This window comes from Hyperolius riggenbachi, chromosome 4 (genome assembly GCF_040937935.1).
Source record: "Hyperolius riggenbachi isolate aHypRig1 chromosome 4, aHypRig1.pri, whole genome shotgun sequence".
NCBI lineage: Eukaryota > Metazoa > Chordata > Amphibia > Anura > Hyperoliidae > Hyperolius > Hyperolius riggenbachi.
The window spans coordinates 55,463,846-55,484,539 of record NC_090649.1 but is presented as its reverse complement, the minus strand read 5'-3'; the positions used below and the strand labels follow the sequence as shown (position 1 = coordinate 55,484,539).

Here is a 20,694-nt window from a genome sequence, read left to right as displayed (position 1 = left end):
TCAAACAAAAAAAAACCCAAACAAAACAACAAAAAGTCTGCATTTGCTGAGATGATCTTGAATGAGATTTGACAGCTGCTGCAGGAACTATTTATGCCTCTTTTGCTCCCCTGCCAGATGTTGTTTACACTATAGGGGCGATGCTTGGTCAAACAGAGACATTCAACAATGAATTTCTCTTGAACAAAACTGCTGCTGTGCAAGTGAAAGTTCTATGTGCACTAATACGTGTGAGGCAGGCTCAGATATAACTTTTGAGAGCCATAGGCTTCCTTAAAGAGACATACTGAGGAGGCGTGTCTACACACAGCACCTAACATTTAAAATTCTTCTGCATGGGTATGGCTGCCAGAGACAGTTATTCCATGACAGCCACAAGGTTGATGCAGGAGTTCTCCTTCCTGCCACTAGAGGTCACTGTTGGAGGATAGGCTCTCTGCCTTTCTGAATCATCAATGCACCTCTAAGGTTCCAACAGTGACCTCTACTGGCACTTGCAGATCAAACATTTCCTTTTTTTCACAAAGATGCAAAACTCTCATTCACTGTGCCCACAACTGCTGCACAGATCACATAGGTTATGAGACATTCTTGTCTATTTATAAATCCTGGTATAATATTCCGAAGCGCAGGTTTGACACAGTTCCTTCTCGAAGGCTTTATTTGTGTAAATAACTATCCCATCCATCAAGAGATGAAATAGATTGCCTTTATTCTCTGCATAATCTGAGGCTTGAACAAGCAAGAGTGTTTAGAAACTAAAATGACAGGTTTGAGGCTGCAGAGGCTGTTAAAATGCCATGAAGTACAAGAACCAGTGTGCAAAGCCATCATTCCCATTAATCCTACCTAATAAAGTACAAGAGTCCCTGCATCTGTCCCTGTGTCAGTGCTTTTGCGCTACTGCGCATGTCAAGCACTGACAGCAGTTGGGACAGGACACAGGGACAGGGCAAGACAGCGAGCCGCCCGGGCGGGCGTGTGTGCGTGTTGCAGTCGTGCATGGCTGGGGCGCGTGCATGAGCGCAGTGATGCTGCGCCGAGGACTGACCTAGAGCCCGTTTTTAGGCTTAGATCACCTACTCATGTAGAAATGGATCAACTGCAACATGAAATAGACTGCAATTTAATGTCCTAGCCATGGATGTGTCTTCTTAATGCATTTATCATGCATTTTATACATAGAATTCATATCAAGTTTTATCAAAACATTTTTTTAAATATAATATTAATAATAATAAAAAAGTACAGTTCTTAAAGCATTAGTCCATTGTTGATGAGCTCCTCAGAGAAGACAACTTTTGAACTGCTTTTTTCCTTCATTCAGTTCCTAGCTCCCTGGGGACATATAATTAGAAGGTAGCATGCGCTGTGTCAATGCACAGGGAGGCGTGTCTTCAGCAGGGAGAGTAGTCTTAGCCTTCCAATGCTAGTCATGTGACTACAGGGGGCATGGTTTTGGACTGAGGGAGGGAGGGGGACATGAACTCCATCTAGATGTCTGCAATGATGAAATCAGCAGGTATTATCAAATACACCAGGAATTTTTTTTTTTTTTTTTTTTTGCAAAATCATCTGCTGGAAATCGGTTCTCCAAAATGTCAGATTAGCCGATTAATCTCCTTTTCAGCAAGATATCTATCGTTTTTCAACATTGGGTAGGAATCTATAAGTGTAGAGCCAGCTTCATTCTGAGAAATGATTAGGGAAACCGATAGCTTGACTGACAGATCCAAAAATAATAATGTTACGTAGAGGTACCATAGGCTCTAAAAACTATCATGTCTAGAAACACCTCCAGGAAGGTCTTTTTTAACTGAGTCTAAGACGACATGGTTTATCAAGGGCATAAAAATGCCGTTTTATGTGACCCTTCAAAGCAGACTATACATGGGCATGTGTTGGAAAATAACTTCAATAATTTGAAGAATACTTTATTTAATGCTTTGTGAAATTCTTTACTGGTTACTGAACTTGCTGCAGAGGTTTTGAATAAGCTGTTCTTCAATTACAAAGCATGATGGGAGCTGAGTATCTAGATGGCAGTAGGTGGATCCTTAGGAGCTGGAGCTCAGCAACGCCACCTAGAGGTCAGTGGTGTGACTAACAGAATAATTCCACCCCATCCCATTACCAACTTGAAGGAGATGCAGAGCATGTTTGTTGGCTGCACACACAGCACCTCCTCCTAGATTGTTTCAGTTCACACAAGGAGAACTGTGATCATGTGACCAGATCTGTAGAGATCACATGTTTATAGCAGGCTGTTGATGATTTGGGCACCAGGTGTTGCCGATAGTTTTATTATTGATAATGTTATTACCAATATTCTATCCTCAAGCTTATCTGGTACCTAACACTACACCTCTACCTGTATGCCTAAGGCCTCGTTCACATTAGGCAACGCGTATGGCCTTGCGACGGAACGCAAGCGCACCCGATCGCACTCCATCTGCGTTGCGCTGCTGATCCTATTCATTACAGCGAATAGGACGCGCTTTGGCAAAAATGCGTGCAGCAGTGTGATAGCGCATCGCACTGTTGCGCTGCATGCATAGTCTTAATGTCAAAAGTGCTCTCTATGCACCTTTGATGTTCTTGCTGATCGCATACTGTACGTGCTGCTGAAATGCGCACAGCAGCGTGTATAGTGTGAACAAGGCCTTATTCCTACGCCTAACACTAACCTCCCTACCTACAACTAACACTAACCCCCTCCCCACCTAGTACTAATCTCCCTACACCTATTTTTAACCCCCTACCTACGCCTAACAGTAACCCCTTTACCTACACCTAACACTAACCCCACTACCTATGCCTTACACTAACATTCCTACACCTACCATTAACTCTCCCTACCTATGCCTAACACTTACCTCGCTACACCTAACATTAACTCTCCCAACTTATGTCTAACACTTACCTTTCTAAACCGAACATTAACTTTTCCTACCAACGCCTAACACTAACCCCCTCATCTACCTCTAACTCTAACTCCTCTATCTATATGCCTAATACTAACCCCCCCTCACATATGCCTAATACTAAAGCCCCTACCTACACCTAACACTAACCTATCCACACCTAACCTGCCTACCTACACCTAACACTAACCTATCCACACCTAACCTGCCTACCTACACCTAACACTAACCTATCCACACCTAACCTGCCTACCTACACCTAACATTAACCTATCCACACCTAACCTGCCTACCTACACCTAACACTAACCTATCCCCATCTAACCTGCCTACCTACACCTAACACTAACCTATCCACACCTAACCTGCCTACCTACACCTAACATTAACCTATCCACACCTAACCTGCCTACCTACACCTAACACTAACCTATCCCCATCTAACCTGCCTACCTACACCTAACACTAACCTATCCACACCTAACCTGCCTACCTACACCTAACACTAACCTTTCCACGCCTAACCTGCCTACCTACACCTAACACTAACCTATCCACACCTAACCTGCCTACCTACACCCAACACTAGCCTAGCCACATCTAACCTGCCTACCTACACCTAACCCTAACCTATCCACACCTAACCTGCCTACCTACACCCAACACTAACCTATCCACACTTAACCTGCCTACCTACACCTAACACTAACTTGCCTACCTACACCTAACATTAACTTGCCTACCTACACCTAACACTAACTTGCCTACCTACACCTAACACTAACTTGCCTACCTACACCTAACACTAACCTATCCACACCTAACCTGCCTATCTACACCTAACACTAATCTATCCACACCTAACCTGCCTACCTACACCTAACATTAACCTATCCACACCTAACCTGCCTACCTACACCTAACATTAACCTATCCACACCTAACCTGCCTACCTACACCTAACACTAACCTATCCACACCTAACCTGCCTACCTACACCTAACACTAACCTATCCACACCTAACCTGCCTACCTATACCTAAAACTAACCTATCCACACCTAACCTGCCTATCTACACCAAACACTAACCCGCCTACCTACACCTAACACTTAACTCTCCTACCTATGTCTACCTCTAGCCCATCTCCATGCTCAACACCCCCCCCCCCCCCCACACACACACACCTGAGTATGACCACTATCCTCATGCCCCCCCCCCCCCAAAAAAAAAAAAAAGCTGATACACATATATACCCCCCATCATATATATACCCCTCATATAAACCCCATCACCAGTGAGAGATCACCATGGCTAGTCAGAGGGAAACTTTGGCACGCAACCAATCACCTGGGGGTGCTGCACCAACCCGTCAGTCACAGCTGCCCGCTGCTCCTTTTGCTAGCTAGTGCCGATGGTCTCACAGACGGGACCATGGCACTGTCATTGAGGCAATCACTGCACTCGAGCAGTAGCAGACAATGGTGATCTGTCACCGGTGATGGGGTTTTATCATAGCATCCCTCGATAAAAGGCATATATTTTTTTTTCACTATTTAAGCTTTATTGAAAAAGTTTGACAGTGAAAAATAATATGCAAAATGTGAAAACATGAACATTAATGAGATATATAACAAGCATAACAGACATTATACAGGGAAGCCATGTTTCGATGAATGCACATTAGTCTACTGTTATTGCATTATCAACCTAACGCACATGCGAAGATTGAACAGCGGAAAATTAAATTCAGAGAGAAGATTAAGGAGCTAAGTAATTTAACTAAGGGAAGTCTTCTAGTTTTGCTGGGCTCCCTCGGGAGGAAAGAAGGGTGTTGAAGGAACAACATGAGAAGATTTAGAGACCTAGGTAGGTACGTAGCATTGTCAGAAAATAGGGAAGGGGTTATGTATCTCACCTATTGACCCTGGGATCCCATAATTTGTTTGTAGGTGTCAGAGCACTGGAAATCTGTCCACACAGACCAGGTCAAGGTGTATTGCTCCGATCGCTCATGCGATAGGAGAATGAGGTGCTCCATCTGTTCAGTGAATTCAATTCTTTTGAACCAGGTTCTAATGGATGGGGTGCTAGGGGACTTCCAATGCAGGGGGACCATAGCTCTAGCAGCGTTAATCAGATGAATCAATATCGACTTTTTGTATAGCTTAATGGGTTCCAGGGTATTATGGAAAAGCATGGTTGCTGGGTCAAAGGGAATACTATCCCAGGAGATTAACTCCATCAAGCGGTGAGCTTCTTTCCAGAAAGGGGTGATACTGGGGCATGACCAAAAGATGTGGAGGATATCACCTCCAACAGCGCCACATCTCCAGCAGGAGTCTGGTGACGAAGGGAAGATCTTATGCAATACTTGCGGAGTTTTGTACCATCGAGAAAGGATCTTAAAGCCCAGTTCCTGAGTGTTAACGTTTAGAGAGCCTTTGTGGTTAAGGATGAAGATTTTCCGCCACTGCTCGTCTTCAATACCGTGTCCCAGGTCTCTCTCCCATGCCTCCTGGAACCTGGTTTTGTTCGGGGTTGAGGCTGCGACTAGGATCTGGTATATAGAGGATATCAGGTGTCTGTGTGGGGCCGGGCTTAAGATTAGGTTGTCAAATGGGGTCAGGAAAGTCCCATTGGTGCCATTTTTTAACAGGGAGCTTAAGAAGTGTCGTATTTGGAAGTATTGCCAGTTAGTTAGTGGGACCTGTTCTCTTAGCAGTGACATTTCCTGGTGGGTTTTAATTTTACCTGCAGATAGAAAATCCTTTACTCTGGGGGGATTGCATGGATCCCAGGAGGCTAAAAACGGTATGTCCGCAGCAGGTGTAAACGATGGATTGTCTTTTAAGGGTGTAAGCGGACCTATTAATTTGGTGAGGCCCAGAGATGGGGCACACCTTCTAAAGCATTTAACTGTAGCCTCAATGAGAGGGTTCTGCCAGGCTACTTGAGTCTTACGTGGTATGTCAACCCATCCTAAAGCTGAAGCATGAACCCCAGCGGTTTCCTGCTCTATCCTTACCCACGGTTTGGGGTGATCTCCCACTGCCCATTCTACCACCCTACTTAGCTGGGATGCCCAGTGGTATTTCTGGAGGTCTGGAAGACCTACACCACCCAGTTCCTTTGGGGTTGTAAGTGTTGTTCTCTTGATACGAGGTGGTTTACCCCCCCATATATATTTGTTGATTTCCCCTTGAATATGTTTAAGAAAGGTGGGAGGGAGGTCTATAGGTAAACATTGGCTTATGTAAAGGAAGCGAGGCAGGAGGTTCATTTTAATGGAAGACATACGTCCAAACCATGCCAGGTGGGTTTGTTTGCCCCAGCGTAGAAGGTCGGCTTTCAAAGTGGAGCTTATAGCCTGGAAGTTGACCTCAAATAAACGTTTCAAGTCTGATGTGATATTAATACCTAAGTATTTCAATTGATTTGGCGCCCATTGAAATGGGAAGCTGGACTTGCAGGTACATAATGTAGTTGGGTCGAGGGAGATGTTTAATGCTTGTGACTTCTGGAAGTTAATTTTTAAGTTAGATATCTGGCCAAATTCGGTAAATTTGCAGATTAAATTGGGAATGGAGATTACGGGGTTTTGTAGGAAGAAGAGTAGATCGTCCGCAAAAGCAGCAACCAGGTGGTTTGTTGGGCCTACAGGGATGCCATGTATATTCGGATGAGACCGAACGGCATTGAGGAAGGGTTCCAGGGTTAGAATATATATTAGAGGCGACAGGGGGCATCCCTGCCTAGTCCCGTTTGTTATGAGAAAGGATTCTGAAAGCGTACCGTTTACTCTAACCTTGGCCGAGGGATTGGTGTATAGCAGGCCTATGAGATTACATAAGGTGTCTCCAATTCCGAGGTTCGACAGGACCGCCCGGGTATAGTCCCAGGCGACCCTGTCAAAGGCCTTTTCGGCATCAGTTGAAAGGAGGAAAGCCCTCAGACCCCTTCGCTTTGCAAATGACAAGATGTTTGTTGTTCTCATCACATTGTCCTTTGCTTCACGACCCGGCACAAAGCCAGCTTGATCTGGGTTGATATGTCTAGAGATATACGGGACTAGGCGGTTAGCCAGAATTTTTGCCAAAATCTTTGCATCCACATTCAATAGAGAAATGGGTCTGTAGCTGGTGCATTGTTGGAGATCCTTGTCTGGCTTGGGGATCACCACTATATGGGCTTCTAGGAACTGGGAGGAGGGGGTGGTGGATGGAGTGACAGAGTTGAAGGCCGACACGAAGGCGGGCGCAAGTGTCCCAGTGAAGGTTTTGTAATATTGGCTCGTGAGACCATCCGGTCCTGGAGCTTTGCCTGGTTTCAGAGAGTGTACTGCCACACGAAATTCGTCTTCAGTGATCGAAGACTCTAAGTCTTCTTTTTCTGATTGGTCCAATGACATCCTAGACGCGTGCCGAGAAAGAAAGCTGGATATTACAGAAGATCTGTGGGTTTGCTGTGTACTTGACTTACTTGGGGGCCGCAGATTATAAAGAGATTCGTAGTATTTTTTGAACTCATCTGCTATTTCCTCCGGTTTAAATACCTGGAGCTGTTGTTTGTTTAAGATGCATGAGATATTAGTGTGAAGTGATTTCTTTCTCAGCGCGCGAGCCAGGTATTTGCCACTCTTGTTGGCGTGTTCGTAAAAGATTTTTTTAACTGTCATTAATTTCCGCCTGGCGTCAGAGTAAAGGATTCTCTCGAGTGCAGTTCTAGCACTGCTTAATTCTTCCAAAGTGGATAGGGCCAAAGATTGCTTGTGCTGTCGCTCCAGGCGGTTAACATCTGTCATCAATTTTAGAATCATTTCTTCCCTTTCTTTTTTAAGTTTAGAACCCATCCTAATAAAATGGCCTCGGATGACTGCCTTGTGTGCCTCCCATGTAGTAAGTTTGGGTGTTTCGGAGTTGGTGTTTAACCGAAAGTACTCCTCCAACGCATCGGATGTCTTACGCCTCCTAACCTCCTCAGCTAAAATGTTTGGATTCAATCTCCAGTTCCACGTTTTGTTAAGGGGGTTGGGAGATCTAATGGTGAGAAAGACCGGGGAATGGTCCGAAATGGCTCTAGGGCCTATTTCAGAGTCAACAACCAGGGATAGATCCCTCTGAGGTACAAACAGGTAATCTGTTCGGGAGTATTTTTGATGGATAGGGGAGAAAAAGGTAAAATCCCTTTCTTTTGGGTGGGATATGCTCCAGGGATCCATTAGGTTCAACCTCTGCAATTGAGTTTTGATATGCCGCAAGGCTGCGTAGGAGAGCGTGGTAGAGCCGTTAGAACAGTCCTGAAGGGGGTTTAAAGGGATATTAAAATCCCCCCCCAAAATCAGTAAACCTCTGGTGAAATCAGCCAGTTTGGATAGAGTGGATGATATGAAAGAAGGTTGATGTCTATTGGGGGCGTATATATTGGCCATAGTGATCGTTTGGTCAGCAATTTTCCCCCTAATGAAGATGTATCTCCCCTCAGGATCTTGGGTCGACTCATCCAGTGTGAACGGGATGTCATGTCTCAGAAAAATGGAAACCCCCTTAGTTTTGGTAGTAGGGGAAGTTGCATGAAAAGCAAGTGGATATCGGGAGTTAAATCTCTGAGGGATGTGGTTGGATCTTAAGTGGGTCTCTTGAAGATATGCTATATGAACTTTTTCCCGGTGTAGAAAGTCAAAGATTATTGTTCTTTTCTCCGGGGTATTGAGTCCGTTCACATTGAATGAGACCACCCTCCAGTTAGCTTGGTTCGTGTGCATCTTCCCCAGTTTTAGAGTTAGTGGGTTTGTCACCACGTTTGCGCTCGGGATGAGCTTGTGTATTGGAGTTACTAGAGAGACACACAATCCAAGTGAGGTGGATAGAGCAAGAAAGAGAGAGAAAGAGATAATGTCCCTCCCGAGAAGAGCCCGCATTTATGGGTGTATGGAAATCAAAATTTTTTAGCTTGTGTCCTTAGGAGATATTCCCACGTGAGTGTGACTTGGAGGGCCGCACTCACTTCTATGGTGGGGTAAAGATTGACAGTGTGTAGGGACACACTGAGTAGGGGTTATGGACGGCGTCACTAGGATATGGCTGCGAATTAGTGACGCTTCCTTGGAAGTAAATAACACTAAAGAGAGAGACTATAAACTCAAAAATCCCTCTGTCCGCTTATATATGACACTGTGAATAATACCGCTGAACTAAATAAATAATAGCGCGCCCTCCGGGGGAGACCCCGCCCCCCGGCCCCGGACCAAGCAACTGCATACCCCCACAACAACAAAGGGATAGGGCATGGCAGGGGCGAGGGGCGGGGGTCCCCCGAAGGGCACATCAGACCACATGCCGGGGAAGCGATCCGCATTTTAAGAGAAATTCAACATTTTAGATAACATACATAATATTGGCAACAAAATTCAACAACTCAGTGCCCCCAACCTCCCCCTCCCCCTCCCCCACTCCGAACACCCCCGCGTTGGTGCATGGGAGCAAATAGTAGGCAAACGGGGAGTAGAGCATTAGATAATGTATAGAGCAGGTTTAGGAAGCAAACAGGTAAGGGAGAGACAGCGCAGGATCACAACAGGGTCCACGTTAAGCCAATGAGACGTCAGTTAGTGCAGAGGCATATAGTTGCAATATCTACCCCTATCTGTTCAGCTTGTGAAGACCTGGATGATCAAAAGGGAGGGGGGGAGGAGAGCAGGAGAGCAAAGAGACAGGGCAGCACACAAATTAACGATTTACAGCTAAAGCGAGAGGCATGTACCCCCATGCACCAACCCCTGCAGACTACTGACTTAAAATCAAGTGCTACAAATAACAAGACAAAGGCACATAATACTGAAGCTTGGGCTGCTCCGGCAAAAATATAAGAGTGTGTCCATTCCTGGAACTGGGAGAAAAGTTCCAATAGGGGATCGTGGGCCCAGTGAGAGATACCGAACATGTCCCGGTATCAATTAGGCCTTTAAGTGAAGGCCCAACCGCCAGGAAGGTGGGAAGAGTGAGAACACTTGAAACAGTCCAGCGCCCCCTGGGATATTGCGGTGTAAAAAAACCCCCAGAAACATGGAGCTATTAGGGGGGAGTATTAAACTGTTGTATGGGGCAGTCATCAGGGCAAAGTAGCTGAAATATTGGGGAAGGGAGTCAAACAGACAGAATAGTTACCCAGCCGTAGGATAGGCGGCAGTCCATATGCTTCCAAGAGGGGGTAAACATGCCAAGATTTGCAGGCCCCTATCCATCTTCATTTGAAGAGCATGAAGCCTGGCGGGAGCGAGTGGCGTTTGACTCGGCGTCCGAGTCTCTACTTCTAGGCTGGTGGGATGGATGTCGGCTGCTGGAAAGGGGACGTTTCGGGGCCCCCGATGCTTGTGCTGTTGGGCGTTGAAAGATTATGTCGCCGTCCCAGTCCGGAAGCTCAATGGTGGGTATATCGAGGTCTTTGCAGAAGTTTTCCAAATCAGCGGCAGCTCGCAGAGTGTATGTCGTCCCTTCAGCAGTTACCGAGAGAGAGAAGGGAAACCGCCATTTGTATAGCAGACCTTTCTTTCTTATTGCCTGCAGAAGCGGTTTAAGAATCCTCCTTTTAGTTAGAGTAATGGCGGAAAGGTCCTGATATAGCTGAACGGGTGCATCATTAAACAGAATCTGGTCCTGCGATCGCGCTGCCCGCATGATGTTTTCCTTAAGTTGGAACGATTCAAGGCAGCATATAACATCTCTTGCTTTATCACCTTCATTCCCGCGTGAGCGGAGAGCCCTGTGTGCGCGGACAAACGCCACCTCAGAGTCAACGGGTCTTTCGAGCAGGTTGTTAAAAATGGCCGAGAGAGCGTCACATATTTTCTCGGCACCTACGGATTCCGGGAGGCCTTTCACCCTAATGTTACATCTGCGGCCCCTATTGTCCAGGTCCTCCAGCTGCCTTGTGTGCTCAGTCAGTCTGGCATCATGCTTAGCGGACGACTTGACCAGGGTTTTAATCTTTGCCGTGGTTTGAGAGTTGGCTTCCTCTAGGCCCTTCAGCCTTGTGCCCAGTGCTGCGACATCAGCGCGGACCTCAGCCACCGCCGAAAACATGGAAGCTTTAATGTCGTCCGCAAACCTTTGCATGTCGTCAAGAGTGGGGGAACGCTGCTGCTTGCCTGATGATTTGGCAGAGTCAGTAGGTGAGGAGTCCGGAGATGACTGGGCCTGGCCCTCTCGGGCTGACGCCATCTTGGGTGGAATCGCGGATTCCTTTTGGGTGCGGAATATGTCCGGTAGAGTCTTCCCCGCTTTACTTTGGTTGCCTCTCACGGTAGCCGGTGTGCTCTGCTGGCTGCGGGTGCCCGGCATATCGGGTGGGTGTCAGCTGGGATGGCTAAAATTGAAGCTTAAGCGGACATGGAGCGGGAGTGATAGATCTAGGCAGCCATCTTCCTGCAGCGCCAAGCCACGCCCCCTAAAAGGCATATATTGACACTTCACCTGCTTATGAGGTCAAAGGGAAGGGTGGCAGGTGCCACTGGTTGAATGAGGAGGGTTGTGTGTGTGCCAGGAAGACATGTCGGGAGAGTGAAGAGGAGGCAGGTGCCAGGTGGCCCAAATTGTTTGTCCAAATGCTGCCCCCCACCTAAGATTTTGCCACCTATATCACAAGATTCAGGTGACTTCATGGTAGGTCTGCCACCGCTTGGCACCCCACAGCTGCACTTTTACATTGCTGACTGTGGACAAGCCAACAGGTGACTTGTAGCACGCCAAATTCACCGGATCCGATGTGTGTCTGAACACAACTGAAATGTATTGCAATAGATTAGGGAGCGTGCCATGCAGAAAGATGGACACCTGCCCAGACTCCGACTCAGTCAAAAGGAGAAAACACCATCTTCTTTAATATCGCAATTCATTTTCTTTCATATTTCTTTGCATTAAGAGAGATAACGAGAAGCTGGATTCATCAGTCGATAACAATTATTACTTCAATGGGATTCATTTATAGAATGACACAATTTATGAGGTAATTATATTATAATCAATGTTGTTATCTGCATGGCGAGAAGCCAGGGATGGGAATTGGTCTCACATTCCTGATTAATTGTAGCACAAGGGGGGGCATCTAGACCATAGCAGTTACGCTGAAGCGCCCCTCGCTGGTGAAAAATAGGAACTGCGATTTCAGATTTTTTACTTATTGGTATCACGCCTGAAAGACGTACGCAGGGTGACATATTTACCGGTACTGGTATTTCTTTTTAACCACTTGAGGACTGCAGTGTTAAACCCCCTAAAGACCAGCCTGTTTTTTCCCTAATTGGCCACTGCAGCTTTAAGGCCAAGCTGCAGGACCGCACAACACAGCACACGAGTGATCCCCCCCCCCTTTCCCCCCACCAACAGAGCTCTTTGTTGGTGGGGTCTGATTGCTCCACATTTGTTTATTTTTTTATATATAAATATTTATTTCCTTTTTTTAAATAAAAATAGCCTTTTTAAAATTTCTTTTCCCCTGCTCCCTCCCTCCCTCCCTCCGCCAGCCAATCAGGGTGATCAGCTGTCATAGGCTTCAGCCTATGACAGCCGATCACTGTCCAGCCTATGGAGGGGACAGCCGTGTCACACGGGTGTCCCCAGTACAGTGCTGCTGCCGATCGCTGCGCTGTACATGTAAATAGACGGTGATTACACCGTCTACCAGGCTCCCGAGCGGTGATTGCTGCTTGGAGACTGAAGGCGGGGCGGAGCTCCGCCCCCGAGAAGGCGATGCGAGCGCAGCCTGCGCGCGATCTCCTTTAATAGCCGGCTCCAGGACGTGACGCCAAATGGCGTTGGGCAGTCCTGGGGCTGCTGCCGTGGCCACGCCCATTGGCGTGGGGCGGTCTTTAGGTAGTTAAACAATGCAGATTGCCTGGCTGTAATGCTGATCCTCTGCCTCTAATACTTGTAGCCATAGACTCTGAATAAGCATGCAGCAGATCAGGCGTTTCTGACAAAAGTCAAGATTAGCTGCATTCTTCTTTCAGTTATGTGATTCAGACACTACTGCAGTCAAAGGTCTGCCAGGCAACTGGTATTGCTCAAAAGGGAATAAATATGGCAGCCCCCATCTCTCTCTCACCTCAGGTTCACTTTAAACCCAGGAACAATTTTGCAAAGCTAAAGATTTCCCTCCCTCCCTTACACCTTGGTTTTGCACATCTTTTCCACTGTGAAGTCTCTCTGTGAACGTCTGTGAAAAGTTAGGTCAATTGAGCAGCGCGATTGCCTCATCTCATAGGCGCATGTGTTTATTTTTGGTAATCCGGCACCAAAGTGGTCATTTGGGCACCCAATATGCAAAGTAGGGGCACTGGATCATTAGGTTAAGTGTTAGGCAGTAGGTGGCGCTGCTCAGTTAAGTTTAGGCACTTTGGGGGGGGGGGGGGGGGGGGTGTGACTCTTTTAGGCGAGAATGGGGAAAAGTGTTAGGCCGAGAGGTTAGGGTTAGGCACCCACAGGGGAGGTTAGGCATTAGGTTGACAGGACTGTCTGACTGCTTGACATTGATCTGTAGTCAGTGGGGCTCAGAGGTACAGATAGCCCTTTAGTATCCACAGCAGTCAGATATCACTCAAGGACTAAAGATGAACTAGAGATGAACTTCAATTACCAGACAAGTCACAGCTTCTGCGCATGTGCGGTCATGGCCACGCATGCCCTCAATCATGTTCCTGTGGCTGGGAGCATTCGGCATAATCGAGGAGGCTTGTAGACTGGGGCCGCACATGGACATTAGTCCGCTATCGGCGATCAAGGAGGTGCATAGCATAGCGGACTGGACTACGAGAACTGCAAGAAGCCCTAGTTAACCACTTGCTGTGATTGCAGCAGTCGCCCCGCGGGAAGACTGTTCCCATCCCAGGAGGGATATATGCCTCTCGTTGCCGCGTGCGTTCTCGCCACCAATTGTTAGAGGGGAGATGTTCCCATTCATTGATCTAAGTCCCCGTGTCAATGATCGCCAGCATCAATGAGATGCCTATGTCATTGTTACAAACGTAATTACCCATGCACGCATTACCTTAGGGACTGAACTTTTTTAAATATGTATGTCAAAAAGGTATATTACTGTTATTTTTGAAAATATGGGCTTGTAAATAGTGATGGATGCAAAACTGAAAAATGCACGCCTTTTTCCAAATAAAATATTGGCGCCATACATTGTGATAGGGACATAATTTGGGCAAACAAAACACGTGAGTTTTAATTACAGTAGCACGTCTTATTTTAAAACTGTAATGGCCGAAAATTGAGAAATAATGAATTTTTTCCATTTTTTTTCTTATTTTTCCCGTTAAAATGCACTTAGTATAAAATAATTCTTAGCAAAAATGTACCACTCAAAGAAAGCTTAATTGGTGGTGAAAAAACAAGATATAGATAATTAAATAGTTAAATTAAATAGTTGTGATAAGCAGTAATAAAGTTATTGGCCAATGAAAAGGAGCAATGAAAATTACTCTGGTCCATTAGGGGAAAAACCCCTCAGTGGTGAAGTAATTAAGTAAAATAGAACGTCTTTCCTCCCATCACAGATTTACTTTAAAATTACAAACAGAGCGAGGCTGACAATAAATACATCCTTTAATTAGAAGTCTGTAAAGCTTTACACATTACAAAGAATCAGCACCAGGCATTGTATTAGGAAGATGTACGACATAACTGTGTCACTAAAGCTCTTACATAAAATGACACACAAGCTGCTCTCCCCTTTGTGCCATCTCCTGGCTGGCGTCCATGTTCATTTTCTCCTTGAGGACACACAAATGGTATACTGGACCTGGAGTATGGATCCCTGCCAGGCAGCGCCAACCTGTCCAGCAGTCCCCTCGGGGAAGGAGGGAGAGACAAGGGCACTGCTGAAGCACTTCTCGGTTTTACTGCTGAGCTTGTGCTGCAGATATTGCTGGTAGTGTATGTGTGTGTGTGTGCGGTATGTGTGTGTGTGGTGTGTGTGTGGTATGTATGTGTGGTAAGTGTGTGTAGTGTGTAGGTGTAGTGTGTGTGTGTGTGTGGTATGTGTGATGTGTGTGCGTGGTGTGTGTGTGTGGTATGTATGTGTGGTAAGTGTGTGTAGTGTGTAGGTGTAGTGTGTAGGTGTAGTGTGTAGGTAGGTGTAGTGTGTAGGTAGGTGTGTGTGTGTGTGTGTGTGTGTGTGTGTGTTGGCCACGCAGCTGTATCAGACATTGTGGGAGGCCCGGGCTCCTCTCTGCGCAAGTTCAAGCAACCGCTTAGTGAGCTGATTGAATCTGCAGCGGTGTTTTAATTCAGGCAGAGAGATTTCATTATCAGAGCGCATCTAGAACACGGGAAAGTGGCTGCGCTAAAGCGAGCATTAACAATGACTCATGCAGATGGAGCGCGATACGGTCCCTTTTTTTTGTGCATTTTTATCTCATGCTAAGGAAGAAATTCTACAGTTGAAATTAGCCATGAAAAAAAGCCTTTCCATTACAGATAAGAAATAACCAGCCACAGAATGAGCATATGATTTCCTCCATATCTTAAAGGCAACTGAGCACCAGTAAAAAAAATAAAACATGTTTAACCACTTCCCTACACTGGTCATTTTCACAGTTCAGCTCAGATTAATTTGGCAATAACTTTATCAATAATTATCACAACTAAAGGATCTAAATATTGTTTTTTTTTTCAGGACAAATTAGGCTTTTTGTTGCTGATATTTGTTTTTAGTAATTACCTTATTTTTTTATGCATTTAAAAGGAAAATAAGGAAAAAAGTGAAAAAATACACAATTTCTCATCTTTAAAGTGAACCTAAAGCCACACAAAAAAAATGAGATGAACTCACCTGGGGCTTCCCTCAGCCCCCTGCAGACGATCGGTGCCCTCGCAGCTCCGCTCCGATGCCTCTGCACCCGCCGGCGAACACTTCCGGTTTGGCCGTCACCGGCCGACAGGCATGGGAACGCGAGTGATTGTTCGCGTTCCCAGCCTGTATATCGCCCCCTATGCCGCTATTGCACGGGGACTTTTGGCCACTTTGCGCTTCAAGTAGCGCACAGCATTCAAAGTCAGCATCTTCTTTCTGCCACGACCAGGTAGCATTTCAACAGTGCCCTTTGCCTTGAATTTGCAAATGATGCTTCCTATGGTGTCTCTTGGTATGTTTAACATCTTCGCAATCTTCTTATAGCTATTGCCCTTCCTGTGAAGAGAAATCACCTCTTCTCTTGTCTTCCTGGACCATTCTCTTGACTTCACCATGTTTGTAAACACACCAGTAAATGTCTAGAAGGAGCTGAGTATCACAGTCATTTTAAATCTGCCTAATTGATGCTTATTATGCTTGATTGCTGCGCGTTAACATCCACAGGTGTTTTCAATACCTGATCGAAAACACTTGAATGAACCTCTGTTCTTAAGAGTGGTAGTCTTTAAGGGGTTGAATAATTGTGTCAATGAAGAAATCACAAAAAAAAACCTTTAATACTGTATTACAAACACAACTGATGTCATTTTAGTTGCATTTGGTTCTTTAAAAAGTCCTTGTAAGATTTCATTCTGAACACAATTACAAATGTACACTAAATTCCCTAAAACTCTTTACAGCATTGGGGATTGAATAATTTTGAACACAACTGTATTTAGTAGCAAGGAAATGTAAAAAATAAGACGTAAAATAATGTGCGAAAATAAATTAGCCAGGAGCACTTGCAAGACTCTAAATAAACTCAAGGGTTTATTTAAACTAAAGGGTTAAAAGGAACCTGATCTGAGTGAAATTATTTAAAATAAACACATGATGTATGTTAGAATTTAAGTAGGCCTCAGTTACTTGGCCTGAGTTTTATGTAAAAGGCTTGGCCGCAGAGTATGTCTTTAAAATAAATAATAAATAGAGGTTCTTGTGATGCAGGCAGAGGCATCTCAGGGTCTGCGTGTAGCAGAGGATACACGCAGATACTTAGAACATGTTCCTGAAAGAAGGCCACAGGCCTACACTGACCTCAACACGTACACCACAAGAAGAATCAACATAGGTCATGTTTACCAAAATACCAAATTCCAGTAAGTAAAGGAAAGGTGACATTGAATATTAATCGAGTAGGTGGGTATTAGGATACCACGAGGGGGCTCAACCAATAGGCTGGTCTAGGGGATGGCGAAGATGATGTCACATTTAACTCTTTCCTAGTCGGTATTAAAGCCCGGGTGGGCGATCGGAGCTCACTCCGCTTCTTACTTTCACACTAGCTCTAAATGCTGACTAGGACCTCTAAGTATTTTCATTCTATATGTAATCTGATATAATGTATGCTGTACATAGGTAGTCTAGTGCAACGTAGTTTAGAAAGAAGGCACCTGATTGACTTCAGCAGGAAGTTTAATCAAGAAGCTTGTAACGCAACATGAAGATTGGCGTGGCTAGGATATGATGAACTGTATCTATCTGTATTTCTGTTTCCTGAATAAATAACGTGAATATTGAAGAAGCCTGAGAAATCTATCTCCTGCTTGCTGTAATGAGTCGTGTGTGCAACTCTTGCTGATGAGTTGCTGGTGCCGGAAAAAGGTGATTAAAACAGTTTATAGCAATGTACCTGCAACCGAATAAAACATGCTTACCTCTCCTAGAAGCACATCATTTTCTCCTAATGATTCCCTACAGTTCCGACTAGATCTTAGGGCCCCTTTCGATAACATCAGTTGCTGACCCTCCGTTGTAATTGCCATAGGCGTTCTCCATTTTTAAAGTACCAAATAATATTTCTGAATAATTAAAAAGCAATCAGTCTAACCAACTTGTTATAAATATGTCCACCAGCATGAAGGCAACATTAAAATTTTTTGAAAATTATGAGAAAGCAAGAGAACCTCAGGACCTGTTGTTGTGTACACACATGCAAGAGGACCTGTATTTACGAACATACCAGAACTACCTATATAGCAACTTCCCCTTGTGTATTCTTTGATTTCAGTTTTACGTGATGTTTTTAGGACAAGGACTGGGAGAATATAAAAACAAGGAAAGGTCACCTGATATAACAGCGATCTTCCACGCTCCGTGCTCCTCTCTTGCTATTCGTTCCGCTTCTTCCATCAGCAACATCCCAAATCCCTGAGAATAGAAAGACAGAATCATGCTATAACACAAGAACACTGACCCATCGCCACCTTAAGCCCCGCCTCCAGTGCATACTGGAACCTCACCTTGAAATAAGCTTCCATGTTAACATTTAATGTGCCTGGTCTCTCTGTAAATCCATAAAACAAGCTGCTAGGCAATATATCAACTAAATAATGATTCTCTTCCACCACTGGTCCAACTGCACTTCTTCCTGCACTGTAAACCGCAGACAAGCTGCCAATTTACCTACACCGACTCAGAGCCCTTAATCCATTAGCAGCTTCAATACAGTTATCTCGTTTTGAGAGAAGTGCATTGCTTTTGACCTCAGTCGGCAGAACTCGTGCTGTAAAGTCTTGGAATGCTTTGATTTCTCTCTACTAGTAGAAAATATAGAAACTGAAAGCAGAAGTCCTCTGTTATTGTCTCACACTGCCCCCTAGTGACAAGTGACCATAAATACACATTGCAGCAGTACTAATTAGAAGCAAAGGAAATGTAACAAATAAGAAAGAAAAAAAATTTGCGAAAATAAATTGGCCTGGAGCACTTTCAAGCCTCTAAATAAATCGGCTGCTAAAGGGTTAAATACTAAACGCATCTCAATCCTAAAATTGGATTGAAAGCAATGCCTGCTTTACTTATTGCAAGGGCATCGTCATTAGCATTGTAATGGGAATAATCCGTTTCCACTGATTAACCCTTTTCAATCCTTTTTTTTGTTTTTTTGATCACCCAAGTCTCCCACAGTCCTTTTTTCTGGTGTGCTGGGTGGGACGTCGGTGATTGGCAAAAAGGATTGGCTGCAGGGATTCAGAGGCTCTATATCTGCTCTTTCAAGATCAAGGTAACCCAGCGTCAGTGGTGGGAGACAAGGCCAGCCTGTGCACTGTAGCTCCTCCCCTTGCACCAGCACCAGTGTAGTTTAGTTATCATGTGGCGCTCCAAGCTGCTGGACGGGAATCATCGTATCAGACTTTGTCCAATGATTCGATCCACATAGAGGGGATCAGTTCCGGACCAAGTCCGGCAGTGGCGTCCCTACAATCAGCTCACGTAAATGCTCAAATACGTAGCGGCGGGGGATGGGGCTGATGGCGATCAGAGGGTTGGTCATAGTCAGACACTTTGATCTGGATAGGATAATGCTATGTAGGATTTAATCAGCAATAGAGCCACCTAGCGGAAGACACTTTTTCCCCGGGCTGGGCTATGTCCGACAATCAGAATAAAATGGCCAACGTCAGACAGTCTGACATAGGATTGGAAAGGGTTACTTTTTACCTTTATGCAAACATAGTGCATATTTAATGTTAAGATTGTTCAGAGGGTTGCAGCACTGTGCAGGAGGGGAGTAGAAGGACCGGGGAACAAAGCAGGTGATTTCGGCGCACTGCGCTCACTGCTGGGTGCCCCAAACCAGCCGCCTAATAGCAGCGATGTTATGCTGTGCGCAGGGCCGGTTCTCTCATGAAGCAAGGTGAAACATTTGCATCAGGCGCAGAGATTACAGGGACAGCATGTTTGTACTGTGTGCTTACACTAACAGCATGCAGTCAGAGTAGGAGGAAAAGCCAGAGGAGAGAAAAGTGAAGAGGTCATCATTGGGGAAAATCAGCTAGTTGTGCTGTGTGAGGAGTCTGATAGTGAGTGAAGACGGGAAGGGGGAAGAGCAGCGGTGTTTCATTTGACTTGCACAGCAGAAGGTGGCACTGCTGTCCTGACTGAGGAGGAATGGAGTGGCTGAGGGTGAGCAGTTTGTTTGTCACAGACTCACAGCCAGTGTGCTATTGTGTTGTTGAGCTGCAGCATGTCATGTGAGAACATTAAATGAAGCAGAGTAAATTGTCGGGGTGCTGTGCGATCATTCCCAATTGGGGAGCACATCCTCACAAGTTTGCCTCAGGCAGCAAAAAGTCCAGAACTGGCCCTGGCTGCGCGGGACGCTTTAGAGTAATTTGTGGCTCCACCGATCGCTGAAATAGTATTTAACGCTACCGGGAAGTTTAATGGCAGAAGGGAGAGCCATCATGCGTTTCTGCATGAGTATATACTATGTGTCAGTGTGTTTAACCCCCTCCCCCCATCAAGATCTGCACCTCTGCCATAGTTAGGGTCAATTCTGTAGTGGACATTTCAGTTAACCTGCTAGCATATTTTTGGCCTGTAGGAGGCAGCTAAAATGCCTGGAGGATACAAACAGGAGGATCCAGGCATCATTCAAGTCATTACCTGATGCTGAAACTTGGACGGGTCCCGGCTACTGATGGGCACCACACTGCCGTAAACGTGAAGCTCACGCACAATGGACACGCCTCCCTTCAGCTCAGGCCGGAAGGACTCCGGTGAACACTTCCGGAGGCGCAGCAAGCCAATAAGAATGTCTTGTTCTGGATCCTCATAGGACAGGAATGTCTCCCAGCCGCCATTGGCTACATAATCTCTTCGGATCAATTCCACCTGGACAGAGGAAGAAGATGGCTCTTATATGCAAGCATGGGCTTTTTCTATAGTCTGCCACTGCTGATCTCCTTCTAAAACTGCTAATTGCCAGGCTGTACTGCTGATATAGTATCTTTAAAAAGGGCACCATGGTAATCTGGGTGAGGAGAAAGCAGCTAGTGGTATATCTGTAAAATTACTACTTAATTCCGATA

The 20,694-nt window shown here is 45.5% G+C and overlaps 1 protein-coding gene across 2 annotated transcripts in view; it reads right to left on the bottom strand.

Annotated features, from left to right (window-relative positions):
• The window catches only part of ELP3 (elongator acetyltransferase complex subunit 3), a 194,121-nt gene that overhangs the window by 17,245 nt on the left and 156,182 nt on the right, over positions 1-20,694 (bottom strand). For both annotated transcript variants that reach the window (XM_068279017.1, XM_068279018.1), the window contains 2 exons: positions 20,270-20,497; positions 17,947-18,028 (listed from right to left, as the gene is read on the bottom strand). In XM_068279017.1, the coding sequence (XP_068135118.1) occupies positions 17,947-18,028; positions 20,270-20,497 (310 nt within the window). The remainder of the gene's footprint in view (positions 1-17,946; positions 18,029-20,269; positions 20,498-20,694) is intronic.